The sequence below is a fragment of the Echeneis naucrates genome, chromosome 21, assembly GCF_900963305.1.
Source record: "Echeneis naucrates chromosome 21, fEcheNa1.1, whole genome shotgun sequence".
Classification (NCBI taxonomy): domain Eukaryota; kingdom Metazoa; phylum Chordata; class Actinopteri; order Carangiformes; family Echeneidae; genus Echeneis; species Echeneis naucrates.
This window is the reverse complement of record NC_042531.1, coordinates 19,251,333-19,271,409: the sequence shown is the minus strand read 5'-3', so window position 1 is coordinate 19,271,409 and position 20,077 is coordinate 19,251,333. Positions and strand designations below refer to the sequence as shown.

Sequence of the window (20,077 nt, the reverse complement as noted above, 5' to 3'; positions counted from 1 at the left end):
TGCTGGTGCACCATGTGCTCAATAGCCAAGTTATGAAAGATCATCTGCAGAGACAGGGAGTGGTGCCAGAGGCCACTGAAGCAAGGAGCAAATGTTGTTTTACATAATAGAGAGACGGGAAACAGGGCTCAGATGTAGACAAGGAGGTGAGATTGGAGTAGTAAATGGAGGGAGATAGTAAAAAGAAACAGGAAACAGGGATTTTTTAGATGATGGCAAAGAAAACTGGGAAAGCTTCAAAATCAGCATTTCTTATATTTACGGAGCAACTTGATTTTCAGTGGTGGAAACTTTTTCACTTCACTTATTCCACAGATTAAACAGCTACTTTAACGGTTTCATTCTCTCAGGCATTTCTAAAAAATCTACCCAGTTATTTGTTCATGACCAAACTGAATGAAAAACAAATAGTTTATGCATTTAATAGTATTGACATCTTTTTCATAAAAATATGAGTTATTTCTGCAGACTTGGTCTTTAGTAAGTGGGTAATTATCAATAGCCTTCTAGCGCAATGTTCAACGTTTTAACTTTAATTACCAATTTATATTTCATTGATAAACAAATTAACAAATTACAGTGAGGTCATTATCAGAGCCCATCTAATTTACAGGGCTAATGATTGAAGCGATGGGGGACAGGAATTGCCCAATGGCTAGTTTTGCATTATTTTCTCCTCTCTTGCAGAAATCCAAGTCCAAACTTTCGAGGGAGCTGTCGGACCTAGTGGTTTACTGCAAGAGCGTGCACTTCCATGGCTTTGAGCATTCTCGCTTGCATGCGAAATGCTACGAGATGTCCTCTTTCTCTGAATCCAAGGCCAAGAAGCTAGCTAAGGAATCAGGTACCGACAGGAAGAGAGTGCAGTGTATTTTAGAAAAGGGCAGGGAACTGTTCAAACCCATCTCAGACGGATTATGGTTGTATTTGTTGTAAGACTGCGATGTACCTCTTCACAGGGAGAGACTTTGTTCAGTACAACACAAGGCAGCTGAGCAGGATTTACCCCAGTGGCTTCAGGACAGACTCCTCCAACTACAACCCCCAGGACATGTGGAGTGTGGGCTGCCAGATAGGTGAGGGGAACACTGCCCTCTGCTGGTCCAACCAAGCTTTTCTTCTAAAATCATGCTCAGTTTGAACACACATCAGGAACAAGGGAAAATTATGTATGATGTCAGTTAATTTCTTAAATATGAGTCCAGCTCTTGCTGTGTCTGAACCCATAGAGAGCTCAACACTCTAGCAAATTTGGTCTTTACTAAAGCTCCTGAGCTAAAATTGAGCCAGTGACATTAGTACAATAGTCCATGTAAAGTTTGGCTGGAACAATTTACAGGTATGAATGAAAATCTAGACGATAATGTTTTCATTTAAGAACACAGTTTTAAACAGCTGGACACAGCACCATAAAGTGTCTCCATGAGGTGCTGATTCACCATGTTGAGGGCTCTCTGGCAGAGGATGAAGATTATTCCCTTGTGTTGTGTTTTGATGATGATGCTGGAGAGCATGCCAGTTAGTCCTAAATCTCCCACGGGGTGTTGAACTGTGAGATCCAGTGTCGGAGGGCCACAGAGTGTGCCTATCCAACCAGTCCTGCAGCCAAAACACAGCAGTTTGGGAGTCACTGAAATCCTGCTTATTAATACAGTGTGACCTGCTATGTTGCATATTACTTGGCATATTTGATGACTTTAAAACAGCTGATGAATATTAAGGGAAGCTGTGAGCTGTTTATTTCTACCCCATGTCAGTCCTGAATCTCTCATTGGTTTGAATTAGGGTGTGTCTGTGAACAGATATGTCCTGTTCCTGTTGATTTATTCATTTTTATACATTTCCATTGCGTGCATTGCTTTGCTGTTATCTCAATGTCCCATGAAAACTCAAAAAACAGAGGGCAGCCTGATAGGTGAGCATGTGTACGAAGCGTCACACAGCATTAGGTTTTTTTAATACAACTGTTAGAAGTGGGAGTGGAAACTAGGAAGGCCTACACTACACCGTGCAAACATGAGACTTCAGACTATGAAGAGATTTTACACTTTTACTGCCTGCCAGAGTAAAAAAAACTGATTGTATTATATCCACTCTTTCCCAAAGTGGCGCTGAACTTTCAGACAGCTGGTCTGGAAATGGATCTGAACGATGGGCTGTTCAGACAGAACAACTGCTGTGGCTACGTCCTCAAACCTGAGTTCATGACAGATGGCAACGCTCAGTTCAGTCCAGAGAAACCGGATGAGCGCCAGGGCTACAGACCACTGCGCCTCTCCATACAGGTTAAGACTAGACATGATCCACACGGTTTGTTGTAGACACAGATCACTCTTAGATCTCATCTACAAATATGTTTATGTTCATTAGGTGATAAGTGGGCAACAGCTGCCAAAGGTGAACCAGAAAGAGGGCTCCATTGTAGACCCCCTGGTCAGAGTGGAGATTTATGGAGTACCACAGGACCAGGCCAAGGATGAGACCAGTCACATTAACAACAATGGTAAGAAAGAGTTGAGCATTTTGAGCGTGTGGGAGAAAACCCCAGTCTACATGTAAACAGAAACCTGTAAATGCAACCTCGACCTGCAGGTTTTAACCCAGTGTGGAATGAAACTCTAAATTTCGTCATCACCACCCCTGAGCTGGCCCTGGTCCGCTTTGTTGTGGAGGATTATGATAAGGCGTCCAGGAATGACTTCATTGGACAGTTCACTCTTCCTTTTAAGTGCATCCAAGCAGGTGAGCAGAAACACAGCAACTCACAGCACTACTAGTTAAATAATGCTTACTTTTCTGAACTGCTGAAACACTAAATCAGTCTGGACCAATTTATGGAATCAGTCACTCTCACAAGCAGTTACACGTCTGTAATCAATATGGTTTTGTCAGTAATGAAACTGGTATTGAGGTCTGACTTGGTGTTTTGAGCACAGACCAAACAGTTTCGAGGTGGTTGTTTCATTTTGCTAAATGAGTGAGACATTTTGTGACTGTGTGTAGGTTTTGTGTTTAGTCTAGATTCCTAGAAATGTTTCAATCTTAAGTCAGATCCAGTTCCAGAGGCAGGAAAAGATCCAGTCGGTAGCACTCTGCTTACACTTTTCCCCGTCTGCAGGATACCGTCACATCCATCTGCTCTCCAGAGACGGAACAGCTATCCCTCCCTCCTCCCTCTTCGTCAACATCAGCATCTCAGAGCTCTCATAGAAAGTCCATAGACAATATTCAATGGGACACCAGTGTTGGTCATAAGTACAACCTGTTTTTAATATTTGAATATATATATAATATATATAATATTAATATTTGAATAAACTAATATTTAAATCTGTTCCAAATTTAATCTAGGTATTCAACATTTTCTACAAAGTTAAAGTTGTCTATTTATTTAAATCTATTTGATTTTCCTTTGACACTCTGCAAAAGATTATGATCAGTTATTTCCAATCATCAGCGATTTTGACAAGACACATTGATGCTCCCACTAACCTGCATTTATTTCTGTCCTGAAGGTTGAGGAAACGTCTTATGAAAGTATTAACCAGAAGCATTTCAATTTAACTCATCTGATAGTGTAGGAACATGAAGGATTGCTGCATGTGTCATGTGTACCTGAGTATGCCTGTTTACATTTAAATGTACTGAGCAGTAAGAGTCCCTGGGATGCCGCGGAAGATGTGCAGTTTTCAAATGTGAAAACAATCCTACATATCCATATTAAAAACACACTATGATAAAATGCTCATAGCTTTGCATGAGTTTAGTTCCCGTACAATGAGGAGCTTGAATTCTTTCCAATTAATAATGTACAAAATCCACATGGTTAGTTGTGCATAGTGTAAATCTGTGTATACAAACCTGTAAATACATTTTCTGAGTGGTTCAACACCACTGAATAAAACAACTCGATTGTAGTTCATTTATTCTATATTATATCTAGTTATACACTGTTGCACACTGCTTCATGCTGCAATATGCATATTTATACACACTGATCCGCCACAACTTTTGTTGCTCCAGAGGAGTCCAGACCTGCAAGTTCAGGGCTGTTTTGTGAAGCAGGTGGTCATAGTGGTATGGCTGATTGGTGTTAAGTATGTTTTATTTGATTTTTACAGTACAATAAATCAAATGGTGAAATATAAATCTTGATAGATGAACAGTGTATTTACAGTACCGTGCTCTCTCTTCAGTGATTGGTCTCACTGTCTTCCTCTATTTGTTCAGCCTCTTCTGCTACCATCGCAACTCCCCCCCCTTCCTCCTCCAGTGTCCCCTGCAGTGCCTCCCTCAGGGTGAGACCAAGAACTTCAGAATCTCTCACCACCCCCTGCTCCACTGATTTCTCCGGGTGGTGTCTTTGCAAATGCTTGACCACCTGGAACTTCTGCTTGGCTCTATAAGGGCAGTGGCGGCAGCAGAATGGCTGCTGCTTGGTGTGAGAGAGGTAGTGATGCCTGAGACCTGCTGGCCACCGGAATGCCTTGCGGCACAACCCGCACGTGTAGGGCCGATCATCGCTGTGCTGCCGCTGGTGGGTCTTCAGTAAGAAACTGGTTTTGAAGGCTTTGCCACACTTTTCACAGATGAAAGGACGCATGTCACAGTGCTGTGTGTCCCGATGGGCGCGCAGGGCGTCGGCTCTGTTGGTACGGTACTCACATTCGTCGCAGGCGTATGGTCTCTCTCCTGCAAATGACAAATACCTGTTGGGTAGAATTCTCAATGCCAATATATCATCTACAATGAATTCAAATGGCCCTAAAAACATAGCAAATTTTAGGAGAATGACAATCACTGAAGCTTAAAAAATGCTGTTCAAGCAGTTCCTGAATCTTGAATGACCCAGTTCACTGCAGTCATAAGCTCTGATGATACCTGTGTGCTTTGTCATGTGGTACTTCAGCTGAGTCGCCCACTTGCATTTGTAGCCACACTCTGGACAAAGGTACTTCTTCTCTTCTTGGTGAACCCTCATATGAAGCTACAGTGGAATACAGTAACATTATCAGACATTATCCGGGTTCTCTTTGTGGTATCAGACTTATTCAGCGTGATGCTTCTATTCATTTTCCTACTCATAAGACAAACCAGGTTACTAGATTTTAAATGTTACATAAAAAAATTGTTGAAGTGTAATAATTATATGCTCCCTCCAATGTAAAAGCACATCATGCATCATGTTTCATCTAGACAAAGCATGTGTGAAGTTCTAACCCTTCAGCTTACCTTCAGCCTGGATGGATCTGTACAGGTGTAGGTGCACTGTTCACAGCTGTAAGGCTTCTCCCCGGTGTGGATGCGAATGTGCCACGTCATCTTCTGCTTGTTGCGGGTTGAATACTCGCAGTCTGTGCATTTGTACAGACGTTTACCGCCATGTGAGCGGAGGTGCTGCTCTAATACCAGCTGATGCCGACAAGCAAACTGACAAACACTACATCTGAGAGGCTTCTCCTCCAGAGGTCCCTGTTCATGTTCACTCAGAAGGTGCTGCCCTAGCAGCTGCCTTGTTTTAGCAGCAAAGGGACAGAGCTGACATGGATGTGCCAGGTGGCTCCTCTGATGACTCTCCAGGCTTTCTTTTGTCTCAAAAGACTCCTGGCAGGTGGAGCACTTCACCTGATGGTGTTTGCTCTGTTGGTGTGCTTTCAGCGTGTCCTCGCTGTTACATGTGAAGTCACACTGCTTGCATGAGAAATGGACTTGGAACTGGTGCACACGTTTACAGTGGTTTCTTAATGCAATTTCGGAACTAAAGCGAGCATCACAGTGAGTGCAAGGGTGCTCCAATTCCCCGGTGTGGCATCTGAGGTTGTGTCGCTTCACGTCATCGAGCGTGTAGCTACAGAAGTCGCAAAGTGTGCAGAAGTGCCTGGGCTGTTTGTCGTGGATCCGCATCTTGTGCTGGCGCAGTTTGGTCACAGCACCAAAGGTCTTATCGCATGTATCACACTTGTGTCGACCAATTCCAGTGTGAAGAGACTCATGCTCTTCCAGCCGATAGCGCCTAGTGGTAGCAAAGGGACAGTAACGGCACCTATGAGGTCTCTCACCTTTGTGTTTGAGTGCCACATGTTGTGCCATGCATCGCTGTTGCTTACAGGTGAAAGGACACTGTTGGCAATGCAAACTTTTAGCAACACTAAACGTTGTTTTCTTAGGAACATGCGAGATGTGACAAGTCAAAGGAATATTACACGTGTCCACAGATGATTGGGCATCATCTGGAAAGCCAGGACAAGACAAGATTTTTGGTTTCTTCTTGTTTTTTCCACTGTCATCCACTGAGTCTTTTCCTTTCACTGCCTCGGTATCCACTTCTGAAAGGATCTGCTTCACTCTTCTGCCGCACTTTTTTCGGCATATTGAAAGGTGCCGTTCAACTGTTGCGAGCTTGACTGCTGAAAAGTTGCACAACTTGCATTTAAATTTCCCATCTTTTTTAGTGTAAAGGGATAATATTGGCGCTAATAAACCCCTGCTGACCTGTTTTCTCGCAAGCTTGGCTTTCAAAGGCTTATTTATCTGAGCTTTGCTTTGCTGATGTCCAGATTGGGTGGATGTCGGGACATTATTTTCCGAACCTTCACTGACTGTTAAATGAGACATACATGCTTCCTCTTCTTGCTGATGAAATTCCTGATTACTTGAGTCTGTGGAAGTTGTAATTGGTGAAGACAGATTTTGACCGCTCTGCTTTGCTGTGAGGCATGTACTGGAAACGGCCACAAAAGTCCTTGTTTTTCGTGGCAGTGCCGGACACTTTTTTGCAACGTGACTATTGAGGCCTCGCCTCTGTTTGAACTGAGCTCCACAGGCCTGGCACTTATGTACCTTTATCTTTCCATGGCACAGTGTCTGGTGATGGTGATTCAAAGCGGTCTCCTCGTAGGTTACATAAGGGCACTTGTCACAGCGATAAACATCTTTAGTTGGTACCACGAGCATCTGCACCCGACCCTCCAGAAGCATGGCATCTGCTTGGTCCTTGTCATGCTTCTTCATAGCTTTAAGATGATCGTCAAAGTCTAATGGTTGACTTTGTAGTACGGCAGAATTGATTGCTTCTGCTTCACTATCTCTGTCCACCTCAGGTGTTTGATACTTCCCATCTTCAACTGGTTGACTGGTTGAATTAGTTGGATTCTTGGAGCTTTCATCGAAGTCACTTAGTTCACAGTCCTCATGAGCCACTGCTACAGTATCTTCCTCGGACGAACTTGCAGGTGTGGAGGAGTCCACCTTTTCTTTAGCTCTGTCAGAATTGTTAGTCGCTGTAGTTTGACTTGGACACTTTTCCTCTACATCTTTCACTGAGGGCGGTTGATAATCAATGGTAGACAGGGTGGTTAAAATAAGAGTGCAGTACTCCTCTGGACCATTCAGAGATGGAGCATTTTCTGAAATACCTTCATGGACAGCCTCCTGAGAAGCAATGCCAAAAGCATTTACAGCACCTGCAATTTTTGATCCAGGCAAAGTATCTTTGTTTGCACCAAGACGGTCACACTTTTCAGTCGACTGAGCAGAGAGCTTAGGACCTGTTGAGCACTTGTAGAAATCCTGCAACATCTCTGTTGAGTTCCTCTCTTTCTCCTTGACGGCGTAATTCTCCAGCCATGCTTTGTCCCCGGGAATATACCCGTGAGCTTTCCGCTTGTGCAGGAAGAGGCTGATGCTGCTGAACGAGGAGTAGAAACAGAGGGCACAGCTAAACTCCTTCTGCTTTGTGTGTTTGCAGTTCTCATGGTTCTGAAGTGCTTGTCTGTAGCTGGTGGTGTATGTACAGTATTTGCACTTATAAACAGTTGGCTGTTTCTCCTCTGCAGAGTGTTTGGCCAGCATGTGATTGCGAAGCTCATATTTGCGCTTACAGGCGTAAGCACAGATTTCACACATGAGAGATTTAGCCTGATGTCGTAGTTTGTGGCTATTTAGCTGATCCATGCGATGACAACGATAGGGACATTGATCACACCGATACCTGGGTGAGGAGACAGGAAGAAGGAATAACAATGGTGGTAATTATTATATTAGTAATGGCAATAATACTTAATTCATTCACTTCATAGTATAGGACAGTTCAGGCAACTTTAAAACAGCCAAAGCCAAACTGAAATGGAACTGGCTCGGACAGGTAGGCGTTACAGTAGTCAAGAGTGTACATAGAAAACCATGCCCACCTCCTCTGGTCAATCCATGCTTGTCTTGTTGACTTTGGAAAAATGTTTTTGTCCTTTGCAACACATCCTCTCCCTGTATTTTGTGAGCTTAACAGCCTGAATCAAATCATCTTTAAGGACATGGACTCTGGTCTTCCATTCCCAGTAGACTACACACTAAATAATAGACAGTGCAGCTTTTTTAAGATAGATTAAACCATCCATCCATCTTCTACAGCTTTTCCGTTTCTGGGTCACAGGGGTGTGCTAGAGCCAATCCCAGCCAACGCTCCGGGCGAGGGGCGGACAGGTCACCCAGGTCACCCTGGACAGGTCACCAGTCCATCACAGGGCCAACACACAAAGACACACAGAGACCAACAACCATTCACACTCACATTCACACCTACAGACAATTTAGAGTCACCAGTTAACCCAAACATGATGTCTTTGGATGGTGGGAGGAAACCAGAGTACCCAGAGGAAACCCACGCAGACACGGGGAGAACATGCTAACTCCGCAAAGAGGGCAGGGGAACCAAACCCACGACCTTCTTACTGTGGGGCAGTAGCTCTAAGCACTACGCCACCGTAGTGCCATAGATTAAACCACAACTGAAAATCTTATTTATTAAACTTATTATTATTATTTATTAAACTTGGTTTTTAATTAATTCCCTTATATTTTACTATTCCTTCTGGTTTGTTTTCATTTGTTCTTTCATCAATTTCCCCTGTCCTGTGATGCACTGCCATTTTTATTCTACTATTATTGTACAGTTTTTTTAAAATCTTGGTGCTTGGTGTTTCTTAGAACACTGCTCAGTATTTGGTTCCATAAACAAAGCATAATATATATATAATTGCCATAATTACTATTAATAAACATAATTATGAAAAGACTAATCAAGCTTGCATTATCTCAAAAAACATCATTTTTGATCAGTTTGCACACAACAATGCAATGATAATGTTAGTCAAACTCCCACCACCCCGCCGAGACACAAATCTCTTGGCCAAAGTCCTCCTTCACAAAAAAAAAAAAAAACATGGTGTATCCTTTGCCATCCTCTGTAACTCACAGACATCCTGAGATATGTAGTCTCTGCTGGTCATAGGTATACCACTGTCCATACCACTGTCCATACCACTGTCCATTCCACTGTCCATTCCACTGTCCATTCCACTGTCCATTCCACTGTCCATTCCACTGCATGTACTCTGGACCCTATTCCCTCAAAGCTCCTTCAAGCCATATCTCCCAGCATTGTGCCAGCCATCACAAATGTGATAAGTACTTTGGGGACTTTTCCCAGGGCATTCAAAATAGCATACGGCAAAAGAACCTACCTGAGGTCTCCAGCATGTTTCCTCATGTGAACATTCAGGTAGTGTTTCCACTTCGTGACGTATCCACACTCAGCACACATGAAGTTCTTGTTGTCTGAGTGAGTGAGCATATGTTTAGAGAGGTAGGACTCATCTCGACACCTGAAGTCACACAAGCTGCACTTGTGGGGCTTCTCACCTATTAGAGGGAAAAAAGAAACGAGTCAGTCAAACAATGAATAGAAAAACTTCAGGTAAAGTAGGAAACCTTTTTAAATATGCGCCATCCTCACCGCTGTGCATCAGCATGTGTCTCCTCAGGCCACGTTTGTGTGAGGTCACGTAGCTGCACTGGGAGCAGCGATGGATCTTTTCGTTGGCATGCAGCAGTTCAACGTGCTGCTCAAATTCCACAGGGTTAAAGGTGATGAAGGGGCAGAAGTCACAGCAGAGCCTGTCATCCCCCGGGTGGCCATGCCGCTGGTGCTTAAAGAACACCGTTTTATTGGAGCAGGAAAAATCACACTGGGAGCAGTGGTAGGCCAGGTGTGTCTTATAGTGCATCTCCATGTCTGTCTCTGCCTGGAAAATGGCACCACAGGCATGATGGCGGCACTCCACTGCCTTGACCCCATGGACTTCAACAATGTGTCTGAGAAGTTCTTTGCGCCATGGACTTTGGAAGGAACAGGACTTGTGGAAGCAGGCCAAAGGCTTGCTGTCCGGTGGGATGTTGTGAATCTTCATGTGAGCCTTAAGTGACCTGCATTGGTGAAAACTTTGGCTGCATGAGGGACAGGGGTAGCTGCGACTGTTCCCACCGTCTTCTGCCACATCAGCGTGTACACTGACAAGGTGCCGGCGGACCGCGTTCTTCTCCACAGCAGAGTAGTCGCACAGGTGGCAGCGGTGAAGCTTCTCCCCTGCTTCACGGAGCCTGTGCACACGAAGCTTGCTCTTGCTGGTGAAGTAACGCTTGCAGGTGGGACACTGGAGGCTGGGGTCAGGGAAGTGTAAATGGAGGTGCTCCTGCAGGTGGGACCGCATCTTGAAGCAGCGTCGACACATGGGGCAAGTGTGGGTGCGATAAATGTGCTCTGCACCCTCTGCAAGGTACTCTAATAAAGAGAAAAATTTACAAAAGTATTAGTAACTTGATTAGGAATATTTGAACAGATTTGTCTTTGAAAATATGTTGTTATAGACTGTGGGTTTACAAAGTTAAGCCAGTGCTTAAGTATCCCTAACCTGAATTCTATCTAATGACCATCAAGGGACGAGTGCAATGGTTGTGAAAAGAAGCTAAATTGCATTGAAGTCTATGACGAAGAAGGAAAAGAGAGACCATAAATCAGGCTACGCATTAAGGTCTGGAGAACAGTGCAGGTCAGATCCACCCCTCACTCCTCTCTAGCTCAACCTTCTACATTTGAGGGGTTGTGAGGTGATGGAAGAAAGAGGTTCTGTGTTGATGTTTTCAGTGTTTAGAGTTTAAGGCCTATTGTCATTGTGAAATTTGAATTAAACAGTACCAGAAAATGTGCCCCTCTCTTACCTAGGAGAACAGGAAGCAGAATTACAGTTTAACATGCTTCTCTGTACCTCAGTAACAGTGGTTGCCTGTGCCAGTTCTGCAAATTGTCCAAATAGTCATCACCCAGACTGTCTAAATTCTCATTTTATCAGCTAGTTCTCAGTAAGAATCAAATCCATATGGTAGGGAATTTCAAAATCCATGTCCATTGCCATGTTGACAATGACAGCTTTAGTTCTGCATTTAATTAACAATTGAGTCCAAAAATTTATTAATTATTGAATTCAATTTGCACTATTACACTATGTGTAATAGTGAGTATGTACACTACACTACACATAGTGTACACTGTGTATTTTACCCTCAACATCACACCCTCAACCTTGCTCTGCTATATGGCATTGAAATGGACCATTTAATTATATTTCCTCTAAACCTTATTCTCTCCAAACATTTCTTAATAGCGCTGGAGGTTACAATAAATGACTACACAGAATCTGGGAATAAATTCTGCGACAGTAGAGGTTTAGCTGATAATGCTGTGGCAAACCTTCAGTAGAACATTCTTGTATTAGGTTGTCCAATACCATATGGCAATTCAATGGAGGACCCCTACACAAGTTGATGATTTTGAGAAGAGCACTGTAGCCTCACTGGCTCCACAGTATCAAATCAAATCCAATAGTATAGTAAAGTATAACTCCCAACTACATGCTTTAAAGCAGACTTCATAGAAATTGGAAAGGAAGTGCCTTTCCAGCAACATTAATTTAATCTAGTCTTCAAAGAAAGCTTAAAAATGTATATATAAAAAAGCCCTCCACAATTCCAGAAGCCCCCCATTACTCAACATTAACAGAATAAAACAAGAGCAACCCCACTGCTATTATTGCTGTTATTACACCTCTCCTCAAAAAAACTAATCTTGATCCAGATGTTTTGGCTAATTATAAACCCATATCTGACATCTCTTTCCCTTCTAAAATAAAAGCTCGCACAAGCCAATCATGTGAACATCTGCATAGGAATGACTTGTGTATTTCCTAGCACAAAGACAAGTGAGGGTAACAGTTACAAATTAAAATTCCAATGTCTTCAGACAACAGACTGGCCTCCATACTTGTCCTGTTGAGTCTCTGTGCTGCATTTGACACCACTGATCATAACTTTATTACAGAACATGAAGTTCAAATTATATCTATCAGATAGATTCCAGTTTGTTCATGTTAACAATAGGTCTTCTGAAACACTAAATTTGCTCATGGTTTATCATCGCTCCACAGGGTTCAGTACTTGGACGAATCTTTTTCCCCCTATATATGCTTCATCAATGCAATATTATCAGGAAGCACAGCATCAATTTTAACTGCTACGCAGATGGCACCCAGCTGTACTTGTCAATGAAGCCAAATGAAGCTACTCCGTTGGTCCCTTATTGCAGCAGCAGGTGTTGAGCAGGAACATGGAGGAGAGATGATTCACCACCTGTATGGTCGCCTTGTCCACAGGATGCAGGAGGTGAATGATCTCTGCTCCATGTTCCTGCTCAATACCTGCTGCTGCGATAATTACTATAATTAAGGAGTATTACCGTTTCTATTGCCACTGATTCTTTTATTTTTTTACTTACTGCTAATATTTACTATATCTCTTTCCTCATGCTCTACTCCTTAGATGGGTCCACCCACCCAGAGTCTGGTTCTATCTGAGGTTTCAGCCTCTTAAAGGACACTTTTCCCTCTACTGTCAACAAATGTTTCCCATGGAGAGATTAAAATGTTTTAGTCGAGACCTGCTTTACATGCAAGTTGCCTTGATGCAACTCTGTTACAACTTGGTGCGAGACAAATACATTTGATTTGATTTGATTTTCTTTTAACGTGATGTCACAACCCTGAGCCTGGGGATCTCATCACCTGTGCAGGGAGATGGAATTTGTATAATTCACTCTGTGCTATGGTGATAGAACAACAAGCGCTGCAACTATCACTATAACTTGAAACGGTGTCACTTGCCTTTGCAAGATAATCTCACCAACACACTGGGGTGCATACCTTTAGACTTTGCATTGTCAACCACCTTTCTCTTCTCAAGACTGTGCCCTTCCTTCTCAGGCTGCTCCTTGTGCCCATCTCCGAGTGAAGATGAAGAATAAGTCAGGTTGGATTTCACTTTTCTTTTTGTCCTGGTGGGAACTGGAAGACGCTGGCTTTCAGTGGTACATACAGCTGTGGATGCAGTCTCATTCCCTATGAACAAAAGCGCCAAAACCGAATATTAAATCCACTCATAACAAGGGTCAGAGCCGTGTGTCCTAGCAGGGGAGCAGGCCCTTGGGGTGAATGGGTGTTTCACTGCACCTGGCTCTGGAAAGACCTCATCACGTTGAGAGCAGATGTCACTGGATGGAGAGCTCATCCTCTTCGGACAAGCATGAGTGGCAAACACATCCCTGTCTGCGAAACTCTGTCCACATCTCTCACATGGATGAAGTTCAGCTGTCTCCATTGTGTCTGGAAAAAAACAAAACAAAACAAAAAACAACCCACAAACAGCGCATTTAAACTAAGGCAAAACAGATATTTAATATGATCCTATGTTACCATTAAAATAATCTGAGTTGTTTAGATGATAATATATAATTAAGAGTGAATAATGATTCACATTGTTTACAACTCGAGGGTCATTAGCTATTACACATTACTGTATTTAGCGCCATAATATAAATAAAATCACAACAGTCATGCGATGACTTTAAATATGTCCGAACCATATAATAAGAACACGTTTAACAACACGATCGCACTAACCGTCTCCCTGTATTTCCATCGCTACCAGCCACACAAGCTGAATTTCGACCTACCGCCCCGGTTTCCTCAGTGCTCTGTATCTGACATCCAGGCCATCAACGTTTGGCAGCTGTGTCCGTGTGTATCCTGAGCCACCGTCACTGCCTCTTAACGCCAATTCACACCAAATGCCACTTTCAGAAGATACTCCGTTTTGAGATGAAATAAACTGCCATCAACGGGCTAGCAAAACGCCGTTAGGGCCGTTTGAGCCAACGCTCGTTTTGGCAGCAAACTGCTCCAGATATTAGCTCCCGTCGGTTCATTTCCGCTGTTAGGGCTCGCAAAGTAAAATTCACACAAAACACTACTCAGCGACATTTGATCTAACTTAGCTGTTAGCTTAGCCGGCGAGCAAATTTCTGTTAGGGAAATATTGAATGGCGAAGTGGAACGAATGTTCTTGTACGGGCAAGCAGTCGGAAGGATACTCTTCCAACACAGGAAGTGCGGCAGAGGTCGCTGCCGCCGCTGAGCGTCGCGCAAGGAGGTAGTAGCTGGATGGGCAGTCTGCGGGCCACCATAGATGTACATTGGGGTTTAGCAGTCACAAGCATCCGGTATGAAGCCACAGCTATAAGAGCAGGTCAGCGGGATGTTGCTTACATTACTTCATCATAACTGACTCCAGCTGTTCATCTCTGCTGCAGGAGCTCAGACGCTGACTGACACTCATCATCTCCACACTGTCTGGACTGCCTGATCAGCTGATGACTTTCCCCTCCCGCTGTAGCTAAGTGTTATAACTTCTATATAGAGTCGGCGTCCACTGACAGCAATATGCCCCTGTCAGACTTCTTGGACGGCCTGAAGGACAACCCATACTTTGGGGCTGGATTCGGGCTGGTTGGGGTCGGCACAGCATTGGCAGTGGCCAGGAAAGGTGCCCAGGTGGGGATGATCTTCTTCCGCCGGCACTACATGATCACCCTGGAGGTCCCCAGCAGGGACAAGAGCTACCACTGGTTGCTGAGCTGGATCACCAAGCATGCCCGGCACACTCAGCACCTGAGCGTCGAGACCTCCTACCTGGCACATGAGAGTGGCCGAGTGCACACGCAGTTTGATTTCCATCCAAGCCCTGGGAACCACATCATCTGGTCAGACGAATTAGCTAGATATTCGTTTTTTACATCTTAATTTCACATCCAGTATTTACAGACTGCTTTTCAAAGCTTTCCAAAAGGTTTGAGGATCGGACAGCTAATGCCTACACATATTCACCTGCATGATAATTGCTGCTCTCTCCGTCAGCAGGACGATTGTGACACTTTCTGACATTGTGCTCTGCAGGTATGGGAGGAAGTGGATCAGGGTGGAGAGGACCAGAGAGAAGCAGATGGTGGATCTGCACACCGGAACCCCATGGGAGTCCGTCACCTTCACTGCTTTAGGCAGAGACAGACAAATCTTCTTTAATATCTTACAAGAAGGTATGGGTTTCCAGCATATGGCAGACATATAACAGCAATCTGTGTGATATATGAGTAGACTGAACTGTTGTTGTACCCCAGAACCATTTAGTAGTGATTCATTTCAGCTGTTTATCATATTTTGCAGCAAGAGAATTGGCCCTGAAGCAGGAAGAGGGCCGGACTGTAATGTACACAGCCATGGGTGCTGAGTGGAGGCCGTTTGGATTTCCACGGCGACGCAGACCGCTCAGCTCTGTGGTCTTGGAGTCTGGTGTGGCTGAAAGGATTGTAGATGATGTGAAGGACTTCATTGGAAACCCCAAGTGGTACACGGACAGGGGTAAAATAAAATATGGCTCACACCTATTCATGGGAATGATCCTTTAATGTGTTTATGGTGGATATCAAACCTTGTCTGTTTTGTTGGTCCACACAAAGGAAGAGCCTGAGAGTGTAAGTTTAAGTCTTTCCCAGATGTACTCGGCGGCACCATACAAAACAAACAAGTCCTGGTACTACTGTGAGGGTCAGTACATTTTGAAAGGAACAAGTAAATAAAAAATGTATACTGAAGGGCCTATGACTGATACCCGTGGCTGCCTGAAAGGTTGTGTATGATATTCTTGAAAATGGTTTCAGTAAGCAATTGTGCAAACTCAGAGGGACTGTCCTAAAATACTTTTTCTTTTTTTTTCTCAAATTGCCTTTTTTGAAAGGCCTATTTTGGTAGTGTTTCCAGATGGTGTTGATTTCGTTTGTCTTTGCCTTTGTCTTCACAGGAATCCCCTACAGAAGGGGATATTTGCTCTATGGACCACCAGGATGTGGAAAAAGTAGTTTCATGTGAGTGGGCTATAACTGAAAATTGCTGCTGTGCCTGGAGGACTAAGTTGAGTTCTTTTTATCCACCTGTTGGACTCTGTAATGTATGCCCTCTTCATGTGTTGCAGCACAGCGCTGGCAGGCGAGCTGGGATACAGTATATGTCTCATGAGTCTGAGTGACCGAACCCTTTCAGACGACCGTCTGAACCACCTACTGAGTGTGGCTCCGCAGCAAAGCATCATACTATTGGAGGATGTAGATGCAGCCTTTGTCAGCCGAGAGCTCCTTCCCACAGAGAGTAAGTACAAGTACAAGCTAATTGCATCAAGCAGTTGTTTACTACAGAGGGAAGCATATAGGAATCGCACACAACAAACTGAGAGTCAAAAAGGGTTTAACCAAGAATCAGTGTTAAGCTAATTTGTAATCTGATTTACACCATCATTGTATATAATGATGAATTTGCTGATTCACGAGCGTACGCACATTCGAGGACACATTCTGGGCCTGGTTATTTCTAAAGGTGTTGACATTTCCCATCATGTGGTTACTGATCATGACCATTTCTATGTTTTACTGATCACTCTGAATGTTCAAACAACCAACTTCACTGTAAGAAAAGGAACATTAATAAGAGAACAAGTGCTCAGTTTCTCGAAGCTATGGCTACATCACCAACAATGAGTACAGAGTCAGTTAACAGAAACTTGGATCATTTAAACTAAAAAAATCTTGACTCTAATGGAGGCTGTTGCAAAATCAAGAACACCATGGAGTAACACCACTATGGTAACAAATCTGAAACGAGAATGCAGGAAAGCTGAGGCTGTGCAAAACAGAGCCTGTGCAACCATAACGACGACCTTATGCAAGGCCAGATGCTACATTTATCTGACATGATTAACATCAACGATGAGATAAGCACAACACTCCTCTCCAATGAGAAATGCAATTGTTTTGCCAACTTTTTTACTGAAAAATAAATAAATAAATAAATCAAAGCCATGGCTAAACATTATTGACACACACCAAACAAAGATACTGATCTGTGTCTAAAACCTGTGAATAACTCAAATGTGATGTCACAATTTAATAAGATTTAAAATCCTAGAAGAAACTGTTTAGTATTTGAAATCAACACCATGCACTCTGTACATAATTCCATCCCACTTTTTAAAAACAATTTTTAACTCAGTAGAACTTGATCTCCTACAAATAGTAAACAGCCCACTCTTATCAGGAATTTTTCCTAAATCATAACTGTATAATGAATAACTATATACCTGTGTCAAACCTCTCTTTTATAACCAAGGTTATAGAGCAACCTTTATTTAATCAGCTCAACTTTTTGAACAAACAGCAGTCACCTTGATAAATTTCAAGTACTGCATTGACAATGTAGATCACAGAATTCTGCTGCACAAGTTGGAAAGTTGGGTTGGACTTTCTGGAGTGGTAGTTATATTGCTCATATCTTATTTAGAAGGTCAGAGTTATTTTCTTACAATTGGCATCTATGGATCTGAAAGCGTGGCTATGACTCAGTTCTTGGACCCCTTCTGTTCAAATATTACAGAACTTTAATATAATTTATCAAAGCAGATAAGATACACAACTTATCTGTCTCTGTCACCAGACAACTGCAACCCATTAGACTGACTGCGTCAGTGTCTGGAGCAAATAAACAAATGGATGACCAAGAATTTTCTTCAATTTAATAAGGATAAAACTGAAATTATTCTGTTGGGCAACAAAGAGAAGAGAGTCAGCATTACAGCTCAAAAACACCAACAGAATTAAAAGCGTCATCCAAAAAGACCAGGAGAAGCTCATCCTTGCATTCATCTCCAGTTGGCTAGATTGCTGTAATGGTCTTCTGACCGGACTCCCCACAAATAGTACGAAACACTGTCAGCTCATCCAGAACGCTGCTGTTAGATTTAATCAGAAAAAGGCCATCAGAGCATGTTGCACCAGTTTTAAAATGTTTAGACTTGCCCCCAGACAGTCACACAATAGATTTTACAACTAGCTAGTTTACAAATAACTGAACGGACCAGAATACATCTGTGATATGTTTAGAGAATATAGCAAGACTCTTAGATCAATGGACTCAGGTCAGCTAGCCCAGAGCACAGTCCAGACTAACACAGAGAAGCAACATTTATGCTGCAAATAATTGAAACTAACTACCACTCCAGAAAGTCCAACCCAATGTATCCAGACTGCTTCATATTCTTTTAATAATTTTAAGTTCGTTATTTTTTATATTTTGCATTATGGTTTTATGATTTTGATTTTATGCATGCATGTTTTAACATAATCTTTTATTGATTCAGCACTGTTGTTATTTTTCTCTGTATGTACGCTTTTAAATAACTATAAAGAGTTTGGTCTAGACCTGCACTATTTGGAAAGTGCCTTGAAATTAGTCTATGATTTGGCACCATATAAGTTGATTTGCTTTTGATAGTAACGTCAGCTCGCTACATACTGTAAATGTGTCTGTTAACCACCTCTTCTTTTCTCTTTTATTCTGATTAAGGCTCATACCTGAAAACAGTTTGTTTGTCATGACATAAAAACATACCGCCAGAGTATTTTCATGATTCACATGTATCAATGTAACGATAAATGTAATTTTTCTTAATTTTTAATCATCAGGTGTTTTCATGACTGCGTGAACCAATGAGAATGCCCGCCTGAGATCCCCTGGGAACTGTGTCACTGTTTTGTCTTTCGTTCACAGACCCTCTGGCCTACCAGGGCATGGGAAGACTGACCTTCAGTGGCCTGCTCAACTCCCTGGATGGAGTAGCTTCATCTGAGGCCAGAATAGTTTTTATGACCACTAACTTCATTGACAGGTACACTTAAAAGGGTGTTTCTATTATAATATGGAATGTAAAAGTTACCAACCAACTCATAGGGGCGCATTTTGCAAGTAAAAAGCCAGATTTTTCTCTTAGGGGCTGATGGAGGTCAAAATAGACCTAAAAGCAGAGTAAATTGTGGATTAACAGAACTGTTTCTATGTGCCTACTGGTGTAGACGTGGAAAGGGTAATAAGTATCTGCTCATAAGTTTTTACCCTTGTAATCGTCCATAAAGTCACAGCCCGAAGGAAACGATTGCATCAAGTTGTTGGGATGGATAACGGGACAACATAAACCTGACACCTTCCCTTTCAGAAAGCCAAAGTTTGTATTGGCACAACCCTGAACACTGCTGCCAGTTACAAGCTAACAAAAAATAAAATGATTAACTGTGACTCAGATTGTGATCTTAGTCTAACATTTCCTCCTCTAACCATCTTCATACTGGCTGCTTTCTCATTGGTGGAGTGGTTAGGGTTAGGGTTAGTGGAAGTGAAGTGGAGGTGGCTGTGGCAGAAGGTGTGATCCAGAGGAAAAAAGCACACGTGCTGTGGGCTCCTTTATACTGTGACTTTTAATGCTGCAAACCAGATTAAACAAACTGTTAATGACAGCTGAGTATTTTTAAACATGCTGATAGAGGAACTTTAAAAAAACTGCACAGTCCTATTCATTCTATGTGTTTCATATTTTATTGGAATATTATCCGAAATGCTTTAGTGTATTTTGCTGTTCTCTGTACACAGGTTAGACGCAGCGCTCATCCGGCCCGGCCGTGTGGATCTGAAGCAGTACATTGGCCACTGTACACACTGGCAGCTAGCCCAAATGTTCCGGCGGTTCTACCCCGATGAGCCTGCTTCTGAAGGAGAGCGCTTTGCACAGTCGGCGTTAATGGCGCAATCTGAAATCAGTGCTGCTCAGGTGCAAGGACACTTCCTCATGCACAAAATGGACCCTGCAGGAGCTATAGACAATGTCACCCAGATGAAAGCATGACAGGAGTGGAGGGTGTCTGGCAAGTGATGGCTGAATAAAGAGAAACTTTATTAAATTGTTTTTGCATTCGCAGTTGAAGTGA

The 20,077-nt window shown here is 42.9% G+C and overlaps 3 protein-coding genes across 7 annotated transcripts in view; 2 read left to right on the top strand and 1 right to left on the bottom strand.

Annotated features, from left to right (window-relative positions):
* The window catches only part of plcd4b (phospholipase C, delta 4b), a 17,286-nt gene extending 12,984 nt beyond the window's left edge, over window positions 1-4,302 (top strand). For 2 of the 3 annotated variants that reach the window (XM_029529929.1, XM_029529930.1), the window contains exons 11-16: window positions 688-844; window positions 960-1,076; window positions 2,107-2,285; window positions 2,371-2,503; window positions 2,593-2,742; window positions 3,119-4,301. In XM_029529929.1, the coding sequence (XP_029385789.1) occupies window positions 688-844; window positions 960-1,076; window positions 2,107-2,285; window positions 2,371-2,503; window positions 2,593-2,742; window positions 3,119-3,210 (828 nt within the window). In that variant the 3' untranslated portion in view covers window positions 3,211-4,301. Of the gene's footprint in view, window positions 1-687; window positions 845-959; window positions 1,077-2,106; window positions 2,286-2,370; window positions 2,504-2,592; window positions 2,743-3,118 lie in introns of all 3 variants that reach the window. The other variant, XM_029529931.1, reaches the window with a different exon arrangement.
* znf142 (zinc finger protein 142) lies at window positions 3,533-14,284 on the bottom strand. 2 transcript variants are annotated; one of them, XM_029529927.1, is made up of 8 exons: window positions 13,842-14,284; window positions 13,392-13,544; window positions 13,086-13,280; window positions 9,791-10,615; window positions 9,519-9,696; window positions 5,233-7,990; window positions 4,882-4,987; window positions 3,533-4,692 (listed from the first exon to the last, which is right to left on the bottom strand). In XM_029529927.1, the coding sequence occupies exons 1-8, from the start codon at window positions 13,858-13,860 to the stop codon at window positions 4,193-4,195; spliced, it is 4,734 nt and encodes a 1,577-aa protein (XP_029385787.1). In that variant the 5' UTR covers window positions 13,861-14,284; the 3' UTR covers window positions 3,533-4,192. The 2 variants fall into 2 exon arrangements, with proteins under 2 accessions (XP_029385787.1, XP_029385788.1); XM_029529928.1 differs by having other exon boundaries at window positions 13,895-14,284.
* On the top strand, window positions 14,260-20,077 carry bcs1l (BCS1 ubiquinol-cytochrome c reductase complex chaperone). 2 transcript variants are annotated; one of them, XM_029529933.1, is made up of 8 exons: window positions 14,260-14,440; window positions 14,531-14,980; window positions 15,174-15,313; window positions 15,441-15,635; window positions 16,075-16,138; window positions 16,246-16,418; window positions 18,870-18,987; window positions 19,743-20,076. In XM_029529933.1, the coding sequence occupies exons 2-8, from the start codon at window positions 14,661-14,663 to the stop codon at window positions 19,993-19,995; spliced, it is 1,263 nt and encodes a 420-aa protein (XP_029385793.1). In that variant the 5' UTR covers window positions 14,260-14,440; window positions 14,531-14,660; the 3' UTR covers window positions 19,996-20,076. The 2 variants fall into 2 exon arrangements, with proteins under 2 accessions (XP_029385793.1, XP_029385792.1); XM_029529932.1 differs by having other exon boundaries at window positions 14,260-14,980; window positions 19,743-20,077.